The sequence below is a fragment of the Anomaloglossus baeobatrachus genome, chromosome 11, assembly GCF_048569485.1.
Source record: "Anomaloglossus baeobatrachus isolate aAnoBae1 chromosome 11, aAnoBae1.hap1, whole genome shotgun sequence".
Taxonomy (NCBI): domain Eukaryota; kingdom Metazoa; phylum Chordata; class Amphibia; order Anura; family Aromobatidae; genus Anomaloglossus; species Anomaloglossus baeobatrachus.
The window spans coordinates 15,969,202-15,992,453 of NC_134363.1; the positions used below are offsets into that span (position 1 = coordinate 15,969,202).

Sequence of the window (23,252 nt, forward strand, 5' to 3'; positions counted from 1 at the left end):
GTCTGCTGCACAAGTCTTGCCGTCCCCACGACTTGTGTGTCAATCCTCTGTCTGTCCAAGTTCCGCCACTGCTTCTGCATCCTCCACCTCATCTGGGTCCTCCACCTCCGCCCCAAGCCTGCCTGGTCAGGCCACCAGCGTTCTCACTGCGCAGAAGGAATCACGCACCCCTCATTACTATGCTGGTAGCAGAGCGCAACGGCATCAGGCGGTCTTTAGCTTGACATGTCTTTGAAATAGGAGTCACACAGCGACTGAGTTGTGGGCAGCTCTGGAGACTGATTTTGATAAATGGTTGTCTCCACTCAACCTGCAGCCTGGTAAGGCCGTGTGCGACAATGCTGCAAACCTGGGTGCGGCCCTTCGCCTGGGCAAGGTGACACACGTGCCTTGTATGGCTCACGTGTTTAACCTTGTTGTCCAGCAATTTTTAACACACTATCCCGGCCTAGATGGCCTTCTGACCAGGGCACGGAAACTGTCTGCAGTGCTCACTTCCGCCGTTCAACCGCCGCACCTGAGCGACTTGCATCGCTCCAGAAGTCTTTCGGCCTGCCGGTTCATCGCCTGAAATGCGATGTGGCGACACGCTGGAATTCAACTCTCCACATGTTACAGCGACTGTGGCAGCACCGGCGAGCCCTGGTGCAATACGTCATGATGTATAGCCTGGGCCAACGAGATGCAGAAGTGGGGCAGATCACCCTGATGGAGTGATCTCAGATCAAGGACCTATGCACCCTTCTGCACAGTTTCGACATGGCGACGAATATGTTTAGCGCTGACAATGCCATTATCAGCATGACGATTACAGTCATTTACATGCTGGAGCACACGCTAAACACTATTCGTAGTCAGGGGGTGGGACAACAGGAAGGGGAGGAACTACAGGAGGATTCATATGCGCAAGACACAACAACATCACCAAGGTCCAGACGTTCATCATCACCAACGCGGCAGGCATGGGACCATGGGGGACAGGGATCAACAAGGGCGCATGGTAGCAGGTGAGATGTTGAGGAAGGTGCAGGAGGACATGAAGATATGGAGGACGAACTGTCCATGGACATGGAAGACTCAGCAGATGAGGGGGACCTTGGTCAAATTTCAGTTGAAAGAGGTTGGGGGGAGATGACAGAGGAAGAAAGAACGGTTAGCACCTCTATGCCACAAACACAGCGTGGACTTGGTGCGCATGGCTGCGCAAGACACATGAGTGCCTTCTTGTTGCACTACCTCCAACATGACCCTCGTATTGTCAAAATTAGAAGTGATGATGACTACTGGCTTGCCACACTATTAGATCCCCGGGACAAGTCCAAATTTTGTGACATAATTCCACCCATAGAAAGGGACGCACGTATGCAGGAGTATCAGCAGAAGCTGTTACTCGATCTTAGCTCGGCTTTTCCACCAAACAACCGTGCAGGTGAAGGGAGTGATTCTCCCAGTTGTAACTTGACAAACATGGGACGGCCTCGTCATCTTCAACAGTCTACCCGTACCAGTAGGACCGTATCTGGTGCTGGTAACAGCAATTTTATGGAATCTTTTCATAATTTTTTTAGACCCTCCTTTGCAAGGCCACCAGAGACAACAAGTCTGACACATAGTCAACGGATGGAGAGGATGATACAGGAGTATCTCCAAATGAACATCGATGCAATGACTTTGCAAATGGAGCCTTGCTCCTTTTGTGCTTCAAATCTAGAAAAATGTCAAGAGCTCTCCAGTTACGCCTCGAAGATTTTGTCGTGTCCAGCTGCCAGCGTTGTCTCTGAACGTGTCTTCAGTGCTGCTGGGTGTGTGCTGACAGATAAGCGCACGCGTCTGTCCAGTGACAATGTGGACAGACTGACGTTCATCAAAATGAACAAGTCATGGATCCAGAAGGAATTTACTACCCCTGTGTCATCCTGGGGAGAGTAAATGCTTGTGGATTTGGAATGTGCTTGATGCAAATCAAAACATCCTGTTTGCAACTAGGGCACAAGTGCTGCCACTGATAAGGTGTCTGTGTGGGGCCCAATTTTTGGAAAAAAAGGGAGACTCCGCTTGGAGTAACCCTTGCTTGCTGTGTTTTTTAAAAATGATACAAGATGAACAGATCTGAAGGCAAGATGAAGCCAACATCATGTCTCCGCCTGCACTTTTCTCACAAACCTGCATTTTTCCAGGGACACCCTACTCAACACCGTCTACAGACAGCAGCCAGATCTCTGTCCCTCAGATGTGGTCAAATAAAAGGCCACTTACTGCGACCCATGACAAAGCTAAGTGGTTGACTCTATCCCTCTGTAAGCTGTTGGCTACCGAAATGCTGCCTTTACGCGTAGTGGACACACAGGATTTTACAGACCTTATGTCTGTCGCTGTGCCCCAGTACCAGATGCCCAATCACCACTGCTTCTCCAAGAAAAGCATGCCCGCGCTACACCGGCATGTCGCACACAACATCACCACTTCCTTGAGAAAATCTGTGTGCGACAGGGTGCATTTCAACACAGATACTTGGACCAGTAAGCATAGACAGGGTCATTACATGTCACTGACTGGGCACTGGCAAACTATGGTGAGAGATGGAGAAGGGTCTGCTGTACAAGTCTTGCCGTCCCCACGAGTTGTTTCAATCCTTGTTCTGTATGTAGAAGTTAATACACTGCTTCTGCCTCTTCAACCTCGTGTGGGTCCTCTACCTTTGCGCAAACCCTGTGTGGTCAGGCCACCCTTCCTTGCAACTGCGCACAAGGACTACCACACACCTCCTTACTATGCTGGCAGCAGAGCTCAATGCCATCAGGCGGTCAAAGTTTTACTTTGAAATGTATGGGAAATGTGAGTCACACCGCTATTACAGAGAATAGTAGTCAGGCAGGGTCAAAACATTAATTGAGGAACAGGAACAGAATGGGACGGCCAGGACTTAATCAGAAAACAAGCAGAGGTGAAATGCGTATCGGCCAACAAGGTACATAAACAGCAAGCAGGAAAAGTAGTCAGGTAACAAGCACACAAAATCATAAAACTGAACTGGGGGTAAAATTAACCAGAGGTTCATAGCTATGTCTGGCAGTGGTCTGCAGACAGGATGGGCATAAAAAAGGGTGTGGTGTCTTCCCATTGGTTGTAGCTGAATGATGGTATTTCATCTGTGAGATACCCACCAGCTACATTCAGCCAGAGATTCTGCATCTGTCAAGGTAATGCAGCCCAGTGGGTGAGCATAACCTGCGTCCACCTGCGCCGCTGGCATCGACTACTCTCCCATCATCAGCACTATTCATGAAAGGAACACGTTGTCACCTGGCGACCGGAGTACAAATTGACGGAGCGGACTCCGTTGGTGACTTAACAGCCGTGTGCGGCAATGATGCAAACCTGGCTGCGGGCCATCCTCAGGGCAATGTGACACACGTGCCTTTTATGGCTCACGTGTTGATCCGAATTCTCCAGCAATTTTTAAAACACCATCACGGCCTACATGTCCTTGTGCAGCGGGCACGCTCGCTATGTGCTCACTTCCATCGTGCGCACACAGCAGCTCAACAACTTTCATCACTCCGGAAGTCTTAGGGTCTGGCAGTTAAACGCCGGAAATGCGATGTTCCGACACGCAGGAATTGGAATCTGCACATGTTGCAGCGTGTGTGGCAGCACCGCAGAGCCCTGCTGAAATACGGTAAGACATATAGCCTGGGATAAGTTGATCCAGAGGTGGTGCAGATCACGCTGCTGGAGTGGTGTCAGATCAAGGACCTATGCACCCTGCTACACAGTTTTGAAATGTCGACGAAGATGTTTAGCACTGGCAATGTCATTCTCAGCGTGACAATTCTGGTCATCTACATGATGGAGCACACTGTAATTATTATTCGGAGTCAGGTGTTGGGACAAGAGGAAGGGGAGGAAGTACAGGAGGAGTCATATGCGGAAGGGATAACAAGATCTACGAGGTCCAGATGGTCAGCGGCACCTATGCGGCAGTCATGGTGAGGGAGAGGGATTAACAAGGGCGCATAGTATCAGCAAAAAGTGTTGATGAAAGTGCAGGAGCCCATGAAGAAATGGAGGACGAACTGGCGATGGGCATGGAAGACTCAGCAGATGAGTGAGAGCTTGCTCACATTTCGGTTGTGCGAGGTTGTGGGTAGAGGGCAGAGGAAGGATGCACGATTCTCACCTCTCTGCCACCAACACACCAAGGACTTGGTCCTCCTGGATGCACAAGACACATGAGCGCCTTCTTGCTGCACTACCTACATGACCCTCGGATTGTATGAATTTGAAGTAATCCTGAATACTGGGTTGCCACACTGTTAGATCCCCGGTACAAGACAAAATTTGGCGAACTAATTCCTGCCATAGAAATAGACGCACGTATACAGGAGTATCTGCAGAATGTGGTACGCAATCTTAGATCTACTTTTCCACTAAACACCAGTGCTGCACAGAGTGAATCTCAACACTTTGTCATGGATAGGAGGAAATGGTCTTTTACTTGTCCACATCGGAGGGACCGAGGGATGGCTGCTGTGCTGAGATGGCGTTGAGTACGGTGTCCCTGCACAGTTGCACTTTTGGTCATATCCCAAAATGAGTTGAAAAAGGACAGATGCTGTTGGAAAGGGGAACAGGTGTGTTGGAAAGGGGAAAAAAATTTGGGTCCGTGGATTTGGTGGTTAAACAACTGTAACATTTGCTGAAGAAACAACATCTGTTACAGTGGGACTGGCAGATTTGGATAAAGTGGTATATAATCTGTGACCGCTATATAACAAAAATTAATAAGAAAAGAAAGAGAAAGGTATATATCACCTTCAGCAGTCAGTGTCCACCGTGCTCCCAGTTGGAAAAGGAGAGGTTGGCAACTTGAAGGTTTGGTGGAGGATACAGAGCTGTGTGGCTATGAAACTAATAGTAGCCTGAACCGAGTTAGACGCCATTCGGATCTGGAGACTGTGAGCCCTGTTAGCGTCACAGGGTCCACATGCCCACCCAGCCCAGGAACTCCCTGTTAACAACACAGGGGCCATTGAGTACGCTGACCGTGTGCGTAGGGGCCACACCTGTGGACAGCAGGCGCATCAGCAGCAGCAGGCCTGTTAATGCCACTGGGCTGCACAAGCAGGACTGGTAGGACAGGAGCTGGTCTTAACCATTCTGCGTTACCAACTGTGGTGGTGGCCTGCATCGACACCCTATCCCTGCCTACCTCTGGCCTAAAGCCGCAATGGGTTCAACACATGGAGGTGTGCTCTTTCGGAGCATAATAGAAGACTGCGCACCTCCTTGTTGGCTCCAGCCCCTTTTATAACCTGGGTCCGCCCCAAACCAGGGTGAACCACAATGCACCTCCTGGAGACAAAAGCAGAGTGACACGTCATGAGTGGCATAACTAGCGTCCTATTTGGAAACGCAACTTCAATGATGACCTCATGGCTGCCATGACCCAAACACCTCACCAGTCATCGTCTGACCATCAATAATGCGGTGACAAGTCATAGGTGTGGGCCTCTGCAAGCCATTTGGGAGGACACCTGATGCCCTGTGGTCTATATGGGACCCCCACATCAGGGCCAGGGCCAAAGAGTTCATTACCGGACCTAGTCTCTGATGCAGGAAGTGCCTGAGCATGCTCAGTAGCATGAAATACAGTCTCTGAAAAAAGACTATCAGCTTTAGCATGGTGTCTAGGCACAAAACAGGACTTAGACCCGGCACAGAATGCAAGCACCTGTGCAAAGAGGCTTTTCACACTTAGTGTGGGAGCATGCGCTGTATCCCGAAATGAAGACTTAGCGTCAGGAATGGCACAGTCAGGCTGAGCATACTCACTAGGCGAAACACTGTAATTATGCTGCAGCTGGGGTACATCGGCACACGCATGCGCACTAGCTGCCTCTCCACACTTAGACGTGGAGGGGAAATTTGTCTTGGAGATGCTGTCTATGAACAGAAGGAAAAGCTAAAGGAAGCCTGACTTTCTATCCCTCCGAATTATGAAATGCAGCAATGAATTCCATGAGTTTGCTATAACATTAGCGTAGCTAAATGTGCATGAGGGTGTGATGTAGAGGTGCTAGAAATAGCTTGTCACCAGTGGGGCACTAATGGAATACAACAGCCAGTTCTATGATGCCACAAAATGGCAGTATTTTGTGCTATCATTATAGCTTATTAAAAACAGAGCACGAGGTTGTCATGCAGAGGTGCTGCACATAGATTTGCAGTAGTGTGAATAGACAAAAGTACAATAGCCACGTTTAGGATACAACTAGGTACACTGAGTGTTTGCTACTATAAATGGCTGAGTTTAAAAAAGTTTGAGTGTGCAATGCAGGCAGACGTGCTGCAAATAACGTTCCAATACTGTGAATTGACAAAAGTACAATAGCCACGTTTAGGATACAACTAGGTACACTGAGTGTTTGCTACTATAAATGGCTGAGTTTAAAAAAGTTAGAGTGTGCAATGCAGGCAGACGTGCTGCAAATAACGTTCCAATACTGTGAATTGACAAAAGTACAATAGCCACGTTTAGGATACAACTAGGTACAGTGAGTGTTTGCTAGTATAATGGCTGAGTTTAAAAAAGTTAGAGTGTGCAATGCAGGCAGACGTGCTGCAAATATCGTTCCAATACTGTGAATAGACAAAAGTACAATAGCCACGTTTAGGATACAACTAGGTACACTGAGTGTTTGCTACTATAAATGGCTGAGTTTAAAAAAGTTTGAGTGTGCAATGCAGGCAGACGTGCTGCAAATAACGTTCCAATACTGTGAATTGACAAAAGTACAATAGCCACGTTTAGGATACAACTAGGTACACTGAGTGTTTGCTACTATAAATGGCTGAGTTTAAAAAAGTTAGAGTGTGCAATGCAGGCAGACGTGCTGCAAATATCGTTCCAATACTGTGAATAGACAAAAGTACAATAGCCACGTTTAGGATACAACTAGGTACACTGAGTGTTTGCTACTATAAATGGCTGAGTTTAAAAAAGTTTGAGTGTGCAATGCAGGCAGACGTGCTGCAAATAACGTTCCAATACTGTGAATTGACAAAAGTACAATAGCCACGTTTAGGATACAACTAGGTACACTGAGTGTTTGCTACTATAAATGGCTGAGTTTAAAAAAGTTTGAGTGTGCAATGCAGGCAGACGTGCTGCAAATAACGTTCCAATACTGTGAATTGACAAAAGTACAATAGCCACGTTTAGGATACAACTAGGTACACTGAGTGTTTGCTACTATAAATGGCTGAGTTTAAAAAAGTTAGAGTGTGCAATGCAGGCAGACGTGCTGCAAATATCGTTCCAATACTGTGAATAGACAAAAGTACAATAGCCACGTTTAGGATACAACTAGGTACACTGAGTGTTTGCTACTATAAATGGCTGAGTTTAAAAAAGTTTGAGTGTGCAATGCAGGCAGACGTGCTGCAAATAACGTTCCAATACTGTGAATTGACAAAAGTACAATAGCCACGTTTAGGATACAACTAGGTACACTGAGTGTTTGCTAGTATAATGGCTGAGTTTAAAAAAGTTAGAGTGTGCAATGCAGGCAGACGTGCTGCAAATATCGTTCCAATACTGTGAATAGACAAAAGTACAATAGCCACGTTTAGGATACAACTAGGTACACTGAGTGTTTGCTACTATAAATGGCTGAGTTTAAAAAAGTTTGAGTGTGCAATGCAGGCAGACGTGCTGCAAATAACGTTCCAATACTGTGAATTGACAAAAGTACAATAGCCACGTTTAGGATACAACTAGGTACAGTGAGTGTTTGCTAGTATAATGGCTGAGTTTAAAAAAGTTTGAGTGTGCAATGCAGGCAGACGTGCTGCAAATAACGTTCCAATACTGTGAATTGACAAAAGTACAATAGCCACGTTTAGGATACAACTAGGTACACTGAGTGTTTGCTACTATAAATGGCTGAGTTTAAAAAAGTTAGAGTGTGCAATGCAGGCAGACGTGCTGCAAATATCGTTCCAATACTGTGAATAGACAAAAGTACAATAGCCACGTTTAGGATACAACTAGGTACACTGAGTGTTTGCTACTATAAATGGCTGAGTTTAAAAAAGTTTGAGTGTGCAATGCAGGCAGACGTGCTGCAAATAACGTTCCAATACTGTGAATTGACAAAAGTACAATAGCCACGTTTAGGATACAACTAGGTACACTGAGTGTTTGCTACTATAAATGGCTGAGTTTAAAAAAGTTTGAGTGTGCAATGCAGGCAGACGTGCTGCAAATAACGTTCCAATACTGTGAATTGACAAAAGTACAATAGCCACGTTTAGGATACAACTAGGTACACTGAGTGTTTGCTACTATAAATGGCTGAGTTTAAAAAAGTTTGAGTGTGCAATGCAGGCAGACGTGCTGCAAATAACGTTCCAATACTGTGAATTGACAAAAGTACAATAGCCACGTTTAGGATACAACTAGGTACACTGAGTGTTTGCTACTATAAATGGCTGAGTTTAAAAAAGTTAGAGTGTGCAATGCAGGCAGACGTGCTGCAAATATCGTTCCAATACTGTGAATAGACAAAAGTACAATAGCCACGTTTAGGATACAACTAGGTACACTGAGTGTTTGCTACTATAAATGGCTGAGTTTAAAAAAGTTTGAGTGTGCAATGCAGGCAGACGTGCTGCAAATAACGTTCCAATACTGTGAATTGACAAAAGTACAATAGCCACGTTTAGGATACAACTAGGTACACTGAGTGTTTGCTAGTATAATGGCTGAGTTTAAAAAAGTTAGAGTGTGCAATGCAGGCAGACGTGCTGCAAATATCGTTCCAATACTGTGAATAGACAAAAGTACAATAGCCACGTTTAGGATACAACTAGGTACACTGAGTGTTTGCTACTATAAATGGCTGAGTTTAAAAAAGTTTGAGTGTGCAATGCAGGCAGACGTGCTGCAAATAACGTTCCAATACTGTGAATTGACAAAAGTACAATAGCCACGTTTAGGATACAACTAGGTACAGTGAGTGTTTGCTAGTATAATGGCTGAGTTTAAAAAAGTTTGAGTGTGCAATGCAGGCAGACGTGCTGCAAATAACGTTCCAATACTGTGAATTGACAAAAGTACAATAGCCACGTTTAGGATACAACTAGGTACAGTGAGTGTTTGCTAGTATAATGGCTGAGTTTAAAAAAGTTAGAGTGTGCAATGCAGGCAGACGTGCTGCAAATAACGTTCCAATACTGTGAATAGACAAAAGTACAATAGCCACGTTTAGGATACAACTAGGTACACTGAGTGTTTGCTACTATAAATGGCTGAGTTTAAAAAAGTTAGAGTGTGCAATGCAGGCAGACGTGCTGCAAATAACGTTCCAATACTGTGAATTGACAAAAGTACAATAGCCACGTTTAGGATACAACTAGGTACACTGAGTGTTTGCTACTATAAATGGCTGAGTTTAAAAAAGTTTGAGTGTGCAATGCAGGCAGACGTGCTGCAAATAACGTTCCAATACTGTGAATTGACAAAAGTACAATAGCCACGTTTAGGATACAACTAGGTACACTGAGTGTTTGCTACTATAAATGGCTGAGTTTAAAAAAGTTAGAGTGTGCAATGCAGGCAGACGTGCTGCAAATATCGTTCCAATACTGTGAATAGACAAAAGTACAATAGCCACGTTTAGGATACAACTAGGTACACTGAGTGTTTGCTACTATAAATGGCTGAGTTTAAAAAAGTTTGAGTGTGCAATGCAGGCAGACGTGCTGCAAATAACGTTCCAATACTGTGAATTGACAAAAGTACAATAGCCACGTTTAGGATACAACTAGGTACACTGAGTGTTTGCTACTATAAATGGCTGAGTTTAAAAAAGTTAGAGTGTGCAATGCAGGCAGACGTGCTGCAAATATCGTTCCAATACTGTGAATAGACAAAAGTACAATAGCCACGTTTAGGATACAACTAGGTACACTGAGTGTTTGCTAGTATAATGGCTTAGTAACAATGAGTTGTAGTGTGCAATGCAGGCAGACGTGCTCTGCAAATGTCTTTGCACTAGTGGGACTATAGCAAAGTCCAATAGCCACGTTTAGGATGCCACTAGGTACACTGAGTGTTTGCTAGTAAAATTGCTTAGTTTAAAAAAGTTGGAGTGTGCAATGCAGGCAGATGTGCTCTGCTAATATCTTTGCACTAGTGGGACTATAGCAAAGTCCAATAGCCACGTATAGGATGCCACTAGGTACACTGAGTGTTTGCTAGTATAATGGCTTAGTTAAAATGAGTTTGAGTGTGCAATGCAGGCAGACGCGCTATGCAAATGTCTTTGCACTAGTGGGACTATAGCAAAGTCCAATAGCCACGTATAGGATGCCACTAGGTACACTGAGTGTTTGCTAGTATAATGGCTTGGTTTTAATGAGTTGGAGTGTGCAATGCAGGCAGACGCGCTCTGCAAATGTCTTTGCACTAGTGGGACTATAGCAAAGTCCAATAGCCACGTATAGGATGCCACTAGGTACACTGAGTGTTTGCTAGTATAATGGCTTGGTTAGAATGAGTTGTAGTGTGCAATGCAGGCAGATGTGCTCTGCTAATGTCTTTGCACTAGTGGGACTATAGCAAAGTCCAATAGCCACGTATAGGATGCCACTAGGTACACTGAGTGTTTGCTAGTATAATGGCTTAGTTAAAATGAGTTTGAGTGTGCAATGCAGGCAGACGCGCTATGCAAATGTCTTTGCACTAGTGGGACTATAGCAAAGTCCAATAGCCACGTATAGGATGCCACTAGGTACACTGAGTGTTTGCTAGTATAATGGCTTGGTTAGAATGAGTTGTAGTGTGCAATGCAGGCAGATGTGCTCTGCTAATGTCTTTGCACTAGTGGGACTATAGCAAAGTCCAATAGCCACGTATAGGATGCCACTAGGTACACTGAGTGTTTGCTAGTATAATGGCTTAGTTAAAATGAGTTTGAGTGTGCAATGCCGGCAGACGCGCTATGCAAATGTCTTTGCACTAGTGGGACTATAGCAAAGTCCAATAGCCACGTATAGGATGCCACTAGGTACACTGAGTGTTTGCTAGTATAATGGCTTGGTTTTAATGAGTTGGAGTGTGCAATGCAGGCAGACGCGCTCTGCAAATGTCTTTGCACTAGTGGGACTATAGCAAAGTCCAATAGCCACGTATAGGATGCCACTAGGTACACTGAGTGTTTGCTAGTATAATGGCTTGGTTAGAATGAGTTGTAGTGTGCAATGCAGGCAGACGCGCTCTGCAAATGTCTTTGCACTAGTGGGACTATAGCAAAGTCCAATAGCCACGTATAGGATGCCACTAGGTACACTGAGTGTTTGCTAGTATAATGGCTTGTTTAGAATGAGTTGTAGTGTGCAATGCAGGCAGACGCGCTCTGCAAATGTCTTTGCACTAGTGGGACTATAGCAAAGTCCAATAGCCACGTATAGGATGCCACTAGGTACACTGAGTGTTTGCTAGTATAATGGCTTAGTTATCAGTTGGAGTGTGCAGAGGACAAGAGGGTACAGTGGCAGGATTGTGGTGCTCTGGGTAGAGGAATGGAAGCCTGCCTTTCTATTCCCTCCTAATGGTGAAATGCAGGTAGGAAATCCCTGACCTGGGCTACACAGACGCTGTTGCTGTTTGCAGGACCTGTCACCTATGGCTCTCTGACCCTGCCGGTTGGAGCCCTTAAAAGGACTGCTATAAAGTGCTCTCCCTAAGCTGTCTAACGCTGTGTATGCAGCGCATACAGCTGTATCGGCTATAGGACTCAGGAAGACGGAGCTGCGACAGTGATGTCTGACACCAAAGACGCAGAAGGCAGATAATGGCGTCCGTGAAGAAAATGTCCGGTTTTATAATGCAGGGACATGTGACATGCAGATCCTATCACACATGCCGTTGCTTCTCTGGCTCAAAGTCCACTTAGCTGTGTGTGTGTCTGGGATTGGCTGACATGCTGGCCCGCCCCACAAGACGCGCGCACTTAGGGAAGGAAGACAAGAAAAAAAAAAAAAAAAAATGGCGATCGCCATTATAGAAACAGCAGTGATCTGAAGGCGCTGTTCACGCACACTATACACTGAAATGTCATAATAGTTTGATTCACAGAGTGACTTACACTATTACAGCAGAAACCAAGCTATGATTTAGCTGTTTTTTGGCTGCTAGAACCGTTCTCGAACGTTTCTAGAACTACCGAGCTTTTGCAAAAAGCTCGAGTTCTAGTTCGATCTAGAACATGCCCCAAAATCACTCGAGCCGCGAACTGGAGAACCACGAACCACGAACCGCGCTCAACTCTAGTCATCAATAAACACAAGTGACCCAGTGCCATTGAAAGCCATGCCTGCCCATGCCATCACGTTGCCTCCACCATGTTTTACAGAGGATGTGGTGTGCCTTGGATCATGTGCCATTCCCTTTCTTCTCCAAACTTTTTTCTTCCCATCATTCTGGTACAGGTTGATCTTGGTCTCATCTGTCCATAGAATACTTTTCCAGAACTGAGCTGGCTTCATGAGGTGTTTTTCAGCAAATGTAACTCTGGCCTGTCTATTTTTGGAATTGATGAATGGTTTGCATCTAGATGTGAACCCTTTGTATTTACTTTCATGGAGTCTTCTCTTTACTGTTGACTTAGAGACAGATACACCTACTTCACTGAGAGTGTTCTGGACTTCAGTTGATGTTGTGAACGGGTTCTTCTTCACCAAAGAAAGTATGCGGCGATCATCCACCACTGTTGTCATCCGTGGACGCCCAGGCCTTTTTGAGTTCCCAAGCTCACCAGTCAATTCCTTGTTTCTCAGAATGTACCCGACTGTTGATTTTGCTACTCCAAGCATGTCTGCTATCGCTCTGATGGATTTTTTCTTTTTTTTCAGCCTCAGGATGTTCTGCCTCACCTCAATTGGGAGTTCCTTAGACCGCATGTTGTCTGGTCACAGCAACAGCTTCCAAATGCAAAACCACACACCTGTAATCAACCCCAGACCTTTTAACTACTTCATTGATTACAGGTTAACGAGGGAGACGCCTTCAGAGTTAATTGCAGCCCTTAGAGTCCCTTGTCCAATTACTTTTGGTCCCTTGAAAAAGAGGAGGCTATGCATTACAGAGCTATGATTCCTAAACCCTTTCTCCGATTTGGATGTGAAAACTCTCATATTGCAGCTGGGAGTGTGCACTTTCAGCCCATTATATATATAATTGTATTTCTGAACATGTTTTTGTAAACAGCTAAAATAACAAAACTTGTGTCACTGTCCAAATATTACTGGACCTAACTGTATATACATACTATCATGATTTTCTGTGCAGAGCATCTCACAGACTTGGAGATGTTCTGGTGCACTTACAGATCTGGCAGATAAGCGGGCTTTACACGCTACGATATATCTAACGAGATGTCGGCGGGGTCATGTCGCAAGTGACGCACATCCGGCATCGTTAGTGATATCGTAGCGTGTGACAGCTAAAAGCGACAGTGAATGAGCAAAAATACCTTCTCGTTCATCGTTGACACGTCGCTCATGTTCAAAAAATCGAACGTCAGGTTGTTCATTGTTCCCGAAGGCAGCACACATTGCTCCGTGTGACACCCCGGGAACGATGAACACAGCTTACCTGCGTCCCGCCGGCAATGTGGTAGGAAGGAGGTGGGCGGGATGTTTATGTCCCGCTCATCTCCGCTCCTCCGCTTCTATTGGCCGGCCGCTGTGTGACGTCACATTGACGACGAAAGTCCCTCCCCCTTCAGGAAGTGGATGTTCGTCGCCCCCAGCGAGGTCATTTGGAAGGTACGTACATGTGACGGGGTTTAAGAGTTTGTGCAACACGGGCAACAAATTGCCCGTGCCGCACAAATGATTGGGGCGGGTGTGATCGCAAATGCGATCACACAACAAATTGAAGCATGTAAAGCAGGCTTTACTCTATTCCTTTGTGCAGAACATCTTGTCTTTGATGATGTTCTGCGGAGCCGCTCTTGATACTGACCTGGCAGCTTGGTTAAGGTCCTTTCACATCAGCAGTATTTTGCCGTAATGTCAGATCCGTCAGAAATGCAGTACAGTTCAATACAGTTAAATGGCATCGCAGCAAGATAAAGTTACCTGCAGTCACATGCGGCCGCATGAGACTTCATGTGACCTTATCTTGCCGAGATGCCTTATCTTGCCTTACTACACAGGAGTTCAGGTTGGTTCTGGTAGGTGCCGGTTACAATAAAGCAAACTTGCCTAGAGGCAATAAGGTTCAGCCCAAATCCTGATATAAGCAACAATATATAGCAAGGATTAAAATATAACCTTTAATGTTATTTGTCTAAAAACAATAGACCTTAATAGAATAGTAAATAAAGTGCAGTGCATAAACAAGAGTGATAAAAAGGATGGATCTCACCCAGTTTTTCTCTCCCGAGCAGATGACATACCACCGGAACAGACCACAGGCGGAAGAGGGCAAAATCAGACAAAAGGGGAGGGAACAATAATTAATCTCCCCTGATGAACTCTCTGGTAACACGGAGAGGTAAACGCGTTGGGAGGGGTATATCTCCATTGAGGTAGCTTTACCTGACTTGGGTGCTGCCCTTGTAAGGGCGGAAGCACTTTGCATGGGCACGACAGGGATAGGAATTATTGAAATTATCGTTTCCTCCCCTTTTGTCTGATTTTGCCCTCTTCCGCCTGTGGTCTGTTCCGGTGGTGTGTCATCTGCTTGGGAGAGAAAAACCGGGTGAGGTCCATCCTTTTTATCACTCTTGTTTATGCACTGCACTTTATTTACTATTCTATTAAGGTCGATTGTTTTTAGACAGATAACATTAAAGGTTATATTTTAATCCTTGCTATATATAGGTGCCGGTTACTCAGCTGTTCCATCTTCCGGGTAATTGCTCAGGCTTCTTTACCGAGCATGCTCCCCAGAACTCTGCCGATTGTTTTCTCTGGCTCTGCTGTGTTGCTGTAGCTTGTGTGTATGCTAGAATTCTGATCTTGGTATTCGGACCCCGGATTGTTATTGGACTTCTCTCTGCTATTCCTGTCATGTTCTCCTGCCTTTGACCTGGATCATTACTTGACTACGTCTTTGCTTGCTCCCTTTATCTACTATGTGCTCTCCTGGTATTTTGACCCTCAGATTGTGCCCTGACTACATCTCTGTTTACTTCTTATGAATATACATGGCCTCCTGTTACCAGACCCCAGCCTTCCTGACTACCCTTCCGTCCATGTGACCCCATAAGCTAGTGACTAGCGTTATACATACATGATGACTATTTCACAAAATATCCTCTAAATTGTGTTCTTTTTATCCAGTCTTTTCCGATAAATGTTATTCGTGCGTCTCCAGCAATTCTACAACATGTAACCAGACTGAAATTGAATGTCTTGGATCTCGATGTATGACCGCCTCCCAATACTTTATCCTTAGTGAGTAAAACTCATTAATTTCTTTTAAAAATAATATAGGATAACCATGTTATTTCTAACTTTCTTCTGTTTATTTATTGTTTTACAGATGGAACGCTATCTGAGTCAATGTTTAAAGGTTGTGCCAATGAAACTATGTGTAAAGACAATGGCATGGGAAAAGTGAAAAATACAAAATATGAATTTGTTTCAAAATGTTGCAGTGGGACCTTATGTAACAAGGAAAAATTTGAACGTAAATATCACAATGGAAATAAATAAGAGATTAACTAATAATCTAAACCTCAATCTAAGGTCACATTCAGGCAATGGTGATTTTTTTTAAATAAAAAAAAATTAACTGATTTTCAGTCAATTTTTGAACCTGATTTTCATTAGTGTTTGGTCAGTTTCTTACAATCAGTCTAATTATCCCATATAATAATCTAAAACAAAAATAGGATCTGCACCAAGGAGTCCAAGAAGGGTCTCTAGTAGAAATAAAATTGAGAGCAGCTCGTAGCATAAAACACTTTTGTCATGGTGCCAAAATCAATAAAGTGGAAAGGATAAATAAAGCCATTGCGTATCTCAATCTACAAGGAGGTGTGCTATATAAGTTACTTAGACCACAATTGACCAAAGGGTACATAGGCTGGATAATGAACCAAAGTGTCATGCTGTACTATGAGAGACACTGAAGCTACAAGCAGTGTAGCTTCAGAGTGCAGTAAGCAGGCAAACCACAAGAGGACAATAGAGTAGTCAGTAGGTTAGGTCAGCAGTAGGAGGTCTCGTCAGTAGTACAGTGATAATCAAATCGTGGTCTGGTGATAGCTGAGGATCAAAAGCCGGGAAGTCACGTATTCATCATAAGGGAGAAATAAAGCCAAAGTCAGGAATGTGGATACAAGTCATATGCCAGGAAGTCCAAGAAACGTAGACGGGTGGAGGACAAATAGGTCAGGATGGGGTAAGACAGACAGGGCTATGAGCACAGGCAGACAGGAGTGTGTAGTCAGGGCCCGGGATTGATGGACGGAGGAGGGAACGGGCAGGACAAGGTAACAGGGAGGCAGAAGAGATCAGGTAACTCACGGGAGCCAGCAACACATGCAGCAGAGCATAAACTATCACTTGCACTGCACCGAAGGTGCAGCGCCATGATATAGCTTGCCGACATCCGGAACGAGGCAGGATGGGATTAACCCCTCACATGACCTGTACCCCTGAACTGAAAAACCAGCCATAGCTCAGCCGAGGCTGACACAGGCATGGATCATGACACAAAGATTAAATAGGTCAAAAGAACAAATAAAATGGATAAAACACCACAATAATTATTGTGCAAACTAGATTATATAAACTCACTGTGACCTCACATGTGTTGCTGGTGACTGATGGAGTGTATGATCAAGCCAATCCAGAGGGTTAGGCAGTTGGTTTTGCAGCACATGATGCTGGCTGAGAACCACCAGCATAAAGAGAGACCGCAGAAAATTCCACCTATCTGGTCAGGTTCATTGCATGGTCCAAGGTCATAAGATGGATCAAGCTCCAGAGAAGGTATCAGGTTCGGGGTGCTGTGTAGGTCTATTTCGACACAGCAGAAGGAGTCCCCATGCTGTCTGTTAGGTGCAATTTCGCTGATAGGACACCTCGGCTGATGATGTTCCCAGCAACGCTGCAAGACACAGGAAGCCAAGTCTGCAGGAGATAGAGCGGGTGACATTACCCCTGAGTAAGGAGGCCTGGGATGGCCAATGTCCAATCTAAACCAACGCATTCAAAACACACGAGTTTCTTCATCAGGGATACACTCAGGACTGCCCTTCCTGTATTAAATACATCCTGAAGCTGGGGGCAACCTATCAATTACCACTTATGAAAAATAATCAAAGCATTTTTAAAACAATTAGATTCCTGGGCATTGCTAACCAATGGTGGAAATATTGTAAAATATGTAAGGCCAACCCAAATATTTCATAATAAATACCAAATTTATAATAACATCTATACAAAAATAAGGGTTCACCCTATTAGGCTCCCACCTAATAGCTTTTATTATAAATTATCGTACTACAAAAAAAGTGAAAGTAGATAAAATGTCTCAATGATTTTTACAGCATTTTAGCTTCAATTATTTTGTTTTTTTATTATGATTTTTTTTAATGTGATTTTATCTTCTCTGTTATTTTTTATTTTCATGTTTTTTTTATTTTTTATTTGATTTTTAATGTTACTTTTTTTTGTGTTTTTTATCTTTCATTTTTTCATATTTTATAATTTTATATATTTTCATTATTTTTTTATTTTTTTTATTCATTTATCTTTCCATTGAGTCAAGAGATATAAAAATGCGGAAATATAAAAAGTTGTTTAAAAATTCTTAAAAAATATTATCAAAAATCTTGCGGTTTTTATCCATTTAAAAAAAAAATTGTTTAAGAGAACTAAACAATTTTTTTATCTTTATTGGCTAACACGGTACAAAGATATTTTTTACCTATATCTAGCTTTTTTTGTCCTTTTGACTTATTTAATATTTGGTTAGTTAACCAGCCTATGTACCCTTTGGTGAATTGTGGTCTAATTTTTCCATTATGTTTAAAAAAAATGCAGTTTTTCTAATCTATTAAAATGTAAAAAATGGAAATTGATGTTAATATTTAAAGCAATAATTAGCATCTTTTTCTTCAGATCCTAAAGAAAATTTAACAAAAAATGGAGTAAAATGTCCATACTCCTTCTGTATGGGAACCTTAGCGGAATGTAAGACTGATGAGATGATAAACTGCACAGGATCCATGGACCGATGTTTGGATTACAGGGCCACAGTGAGGGATAAATGCAAGTACATTTTTCTTAAAGATGTGTAAAATATATATAAAAAAAAACTATATCAAATTCACATGTGAAATATTTAATAGTTTGTGTATACAGTTCCTGTGTACATTTATCATTTAGAACCTTTTCAGTCCAATTTATACTATACTAGCTGTAGTACCCGGCGTTGTCTGTGATAGTAACTGTCTCACTGTCTCTCTCCCAGTCTCTGTTTCCCTCTCTGTCTCTCTATCTCTCTGTCTGTGTCTGTCTCTAGCTTCATCTCTTTTTCTGTCTGTGTTTTCCCTGTCTGTCTCTCGCTTCTTCTGTCTGTCTCTGTATCTCTGTCTCTTTCCTTGTGTTTCTCCTTCTGTCTCTTTACCTGTCTGACTATCTCTTTCCCTGTCTGTCTCTTTCTGTTTCTTTTCCTGTCTTTCCCTGTCTGTCTCTTTCCCTGCCTGTCTCTTTGTCTTTCTATCTGTCTGTTTTTCTCTTTGTCTGTCTGTCTCTGCCTCCTTCTGTCTGTCTGTATCTTTTTGTGTCTGTCTCATTCCCTGTCTATTAGTCTCTTTTCTTGTCTGTTAGTCTCTTTCCCTGTCTGTTTCCTTGTCTCTCTCTGTCAGTCTCTTTCCTTTTCTGTCTCTTTCCCTTTCTGTTTCTTTCCTTGTCTTTTTGTGTCTATCTATATCTCTGTCTGTATGTCTGTCTCTGTCTGTGTGTCTTTCTCTGTGTGTCTGTCTCTTTACCTGTATGCTTCTTTCCATGTTTGTCTCTTTCCCTGTCTGTCTCTTTCCCTGTCTGTCTGCCTTTTTTCCCTGTCTGTCTGTCTTTTTTTCCCTGTTTGTATCTGTCTGTTTGTCTCTGTCTTTTTCCCTGTCTACCTTTGTCTGTCTCTTTCTCTGTCTGTCCATCAGTCTTTTTTCCCAGTCTGTCTGTCTGTTTGTTTCTTTCCCTGTCTGCCTCTTTCTGTCTGCCTCTGTCTGTCTCTTTCTCGTTCTGTCTGGCTTTTTTTCCTATCTGTCTCTATCTGAATGTCTCTGCCTCTTTCCCTGTCTTCCTCTGTCTGTCTCTTTCTTTGGTTGTCTATCTCTGTCTGCCTTTTTTCCCAGTCTGTCTGTCTGTTTGTTTCATTCCCAGTTTTCCTGTGTCTGTCTGTCTGTTTCCATGTGTGTCTTTTTGTCTGTCTCTTTCTCTATCAGTCTGGCTTTTTTTTTCCTATCTGTCTCTTTCTGTATGTCTTTGTTCTTTTTCCCTGTCTGCCTCTGTCTGTCTGTCTCTTTCCCTATTTGCCTCTTTCTCTCACTGTCTGTGCCTCTCTCTCTCTGTCTATTTCTGTCTCTCTCTATTCATCTCTCCAGTGACATCTTATTATCTCACACAGAAGCTTCTTATACTAACAATTTCCTTTGTTCCTATAACAACCAATCACAGCTCCTATTAATGACCTGCAGCTCCCAGCTTCATTTCCCCCTCAAAACATAGTCGATGATGTTCCCTGAGTAAAATTGGGCATCTGTGCAAAATTTTGTGATTGTACATGCGACGGTGCAAATTCACTTAGCGGACATACACACACACACTAATACATACACACACACAAACACACACACACATACACACACACACAAACACACACATACACACACATATACACACACATACACACACAAACACACACACACACATACACACACATACACACACATACACATACACACACAGACACATACACATACACACAAACACACACGCATACATACACACATATACACACGCATATACACACACACACACATATACACACGCATACACACACACACACACACACACACACACACACACATACACACACACACACACAAACACACATGCATACATACACACACAAACACACACACATACATAAACTCAGCTTTAAATATTAGATTAATGGAAAGTAAAATATCTGCATAAGTTCCCTTTGCTTAATGCTGTCAAATTTATTTCTACAGCTGGGAGAGATACTAATTATTCTTGCAAAGGCTGTGTTAATCCTGACGGCTGCAAGTTCAACTTCTACAGCAAGATTTTATTTGAAGAAATGCACAGGGAGCTGCTGAAGTGTTAGATGTTAATTCGTAACCAGGCATTTTCGATAAATAAACTAATAATGAATTATCAATCAAATCACAATGATCTTTCTTAATTACAAATAGTATACTGTAGAGTGATACAATGCATACGATTTAAATGAACATGTGATTATATGTACACCTTAAAAAATATTCATTAAATACTGTTTTGTCTCATTACAATGCACTTGCTCTGTAATGATTTCTAATGGAAGGACTGTTCCGATGAAATAAATAAAAACTCTTAAACAGTGGCGTAACTAGAGTGTGATGGGCCCCGGTGCAAAGTTCAGACCTGGGCCTCCCTCCACGTACACCGACACTTAGGGTACGGGATAATGACACTGACACTCGGGGTACAGGATAATGATGCTGACACTTGGCTCTTACCCACAGCACCCAGATTTCCCATGATCTGAAATCCCTCTGTCAGCACCCAGCTTTCCTATTTTCTGATATCCATCTTGTCCTCGGCACACTGCTTCCCCATGCTCTGCTATACATCTTTCCCTCAGCACCCAGCTTTCCCATATCAGAGCATGGGAAAGCTGGATGCTGAGAGATGTACAGCAGAGCATGGGAAAGCTGGGTGCTGAGAGAAGATGTATAGCAGAGCATTGGAAAGCTGCGTGCTGAGGGAAAAGTATCTTGTATCTTTGTCCCCCCTTGTATATAGTTCTCCAAATACAATAATGGCACCCACATAGCCTTCCAAATAGTATAAAGGGTCCCACATAACCCTTCATATATTAGAATACACTTCCATAGTCCGCCATGTATTATAATGCATTTCCCATAGTTCTCCATGCATTATAATTCACCCCATAGTACTCAATATATAATACTGCACCACATAGTCCTCCATATATTATAATACACCCCCATAATCCTCCATGTATAAAGTAGCCCTTCAATTATTATCATGAATTTCTCATAGTTCTCTATGTATTATAATTCACCCCATAGTTCTCCATATATTACACTGCACCACATAGTCCCCAATGTTTTACAATGCACCCCCATAGTCCATGTATAAGGTAGCCTCCATAGTCCTCCATATATTATAATGTAGCCCCCATAGTCCTATATGTATTATAACGCAACCCCATAAAACATCATATTGCATTATGCAGCCCCATACTCCTCCATGCATAATGCACCCCTATATTCCATGTATAAGGTGTCCTTCATTTTGTATTATGCAGCCCCCCTGACCTCCATATATAATAATGCAGCCAGCCTCTCCAGGCCTCAATGCATTATTATGCAGCCAGCCTCCTCAGGCCTCCATGTATAATGCAGTATCTCCAGGCCTCCATGTATAATGCAGTATCTCCAGGCCTCCATGTTTAATGCAGTATCTCCAGGCCTCTATGTATAATGCAGCCTCCCCAGACCTCCATGTATAATAATGCAGCCTCCCCAGACCTCCATGTATAATAATTCAGCCTCCCCAGACCTCCATGTATAATAATGCAGCCTCCCCAGACCTCCATGTATAATAATGGAGCCTCCACAGACCTTGCATAATAATGCAGCCTCCCCAGACCTCTATGTATAATGCAGCCTCTACAGGCCTCCATGTATAATAATGCAGCTTCCCCAGACCTCCATGTATAAAGCAGCCTCTCCAAGCCTCCATGTATAAAAATGCAGCCTCCCCAGACCTCCATATATAATGCAGCCTCCCCAGACCTCCATGTATAAAGCAGCCTCTCCAGGCCTCTATGTATAAAGAAGCCTCTCCAGGCCTCCATGTATAAAGCAGCCTCTCCAGGCCTCCATGTATAAAGCAGCCTCTCCAGGTCTCCATGTATAATAATGCAGCCTCTCCAGACCTCCATGTAGAAAGCAACCTCCTCAGACCGCCATGTATAAAGCAGCCTCTCCAGGCCTCCATATATAATGCAGCCTCCTCAGACCTCCATGTATAAAGCAGCCTCTCCAGGCCTCCATGTATATTAATGCAGCTTCCCCAGACCTCCATATATAATGCAGCCTCCTCAGACCTCCATGTATGAAGCAGCCTCTCCAGGCTTCCATGTATAATAATGCAGCTTCCCCAGAACTGCCTTCCCAAGCCTCTGGCCACCGTTTACTCACTTATATTAGAAAAAAAAAACCAACAAGTACTCACCTTCTCTCTTCCTTCCACTGCTGCTGTCCTCCCCGCTGCTCGTTCTCCCGGTGCTGCGGTCGGCATCCTCCCGTCCTGCACTCTGTGCACTCAGCACAGCAGTCGCTCGGGAGTGACGTCACCGCACAGGGGGAGAATGGTGATGCATAGCGCGGCACCGGCCGCGCTATGCTTCATCATTACTGTGCGCGGTGACGGGGGAGACGCCGAAGCCAATGACACCAGGCAGGGGGGCCCGGTGTTGGCGGCGGCAGTGGGTCAAATAGCGGCCGCATGGTCTGTAACAGATCAGCGTGGCTCCTCTCACACTGACAGGAGCTGGCTGTTGATCTGCCTGGCGGCCGCCGGGCCCCTAACCTCCCGGGCCCGGTCGCGACCGCTGCGACCGCGGTAGTTACGCCACTGCTCTTAAAGTTTATATGTCAGTTTAAGTGTATTTGCCGAATAAGATGTCATGTGCATGCGTTCATGAAAAATAAAAACATTTATGTCCATTACTTGAAGAGTATCCTGCAGTTTTTATTGGTAGTTACTGTATTTCTGCAGGCTCTATCTATAGTATTTATTTCTATTTGAACTATTGAGGAGTGGAAATTAATTTTTAACACATTTCCCATCAACAGCACACAAAGACACGAGAGATTTCTGGTGTAAATTTTCTATGTGGTGCATATTCTGAAATGGCAGCATAAATGACATTGTAGTACAATACTGAGCAGTGCAGC

General features: G+C 43.8%; 1 protein-coding gene across 3 annotated transcripts in view; it reads left to right on the forward strand.

Moving 5' to 3' along the window:
• Positions 1-23,024, forward strand: part of LOC142256116 (phospholipase A2 inhibitor and Ly6/PLAUR domain-containing protein-like) — a 44,955-nt gene extending 21,931 nt beyond the window's left edge. For 2 of the 3 annotated variants that reach the window (XM_075327655.1, XM_075327653.1), the window contains 4 exons: positions 15,361-15,474; positions 15,563-15,709; positions 18,154-18,303; positions 20,271-23,024. In XM_075327655.1, the coding sequence (XP_075183770.1) occupies positions 15,361-15,474; positions 15,563-15,709; positions 18,154-18,303; positions 20,271-20,386 (527 nt within the window). In that variant the 3' untranslated portion in view covers positions 20,387-23,024. The remainder of the gene's footprint in view (positions 1-15,360; positions 15,475-15,562; positions 15,710-18,153; positions 18,304-20,270) is intronic. The other variant, XM_075327656.1, reaches the window with a different exon arrangement.
• Positions 23,025-23,252: the final 228 nt, after the last annotated feature.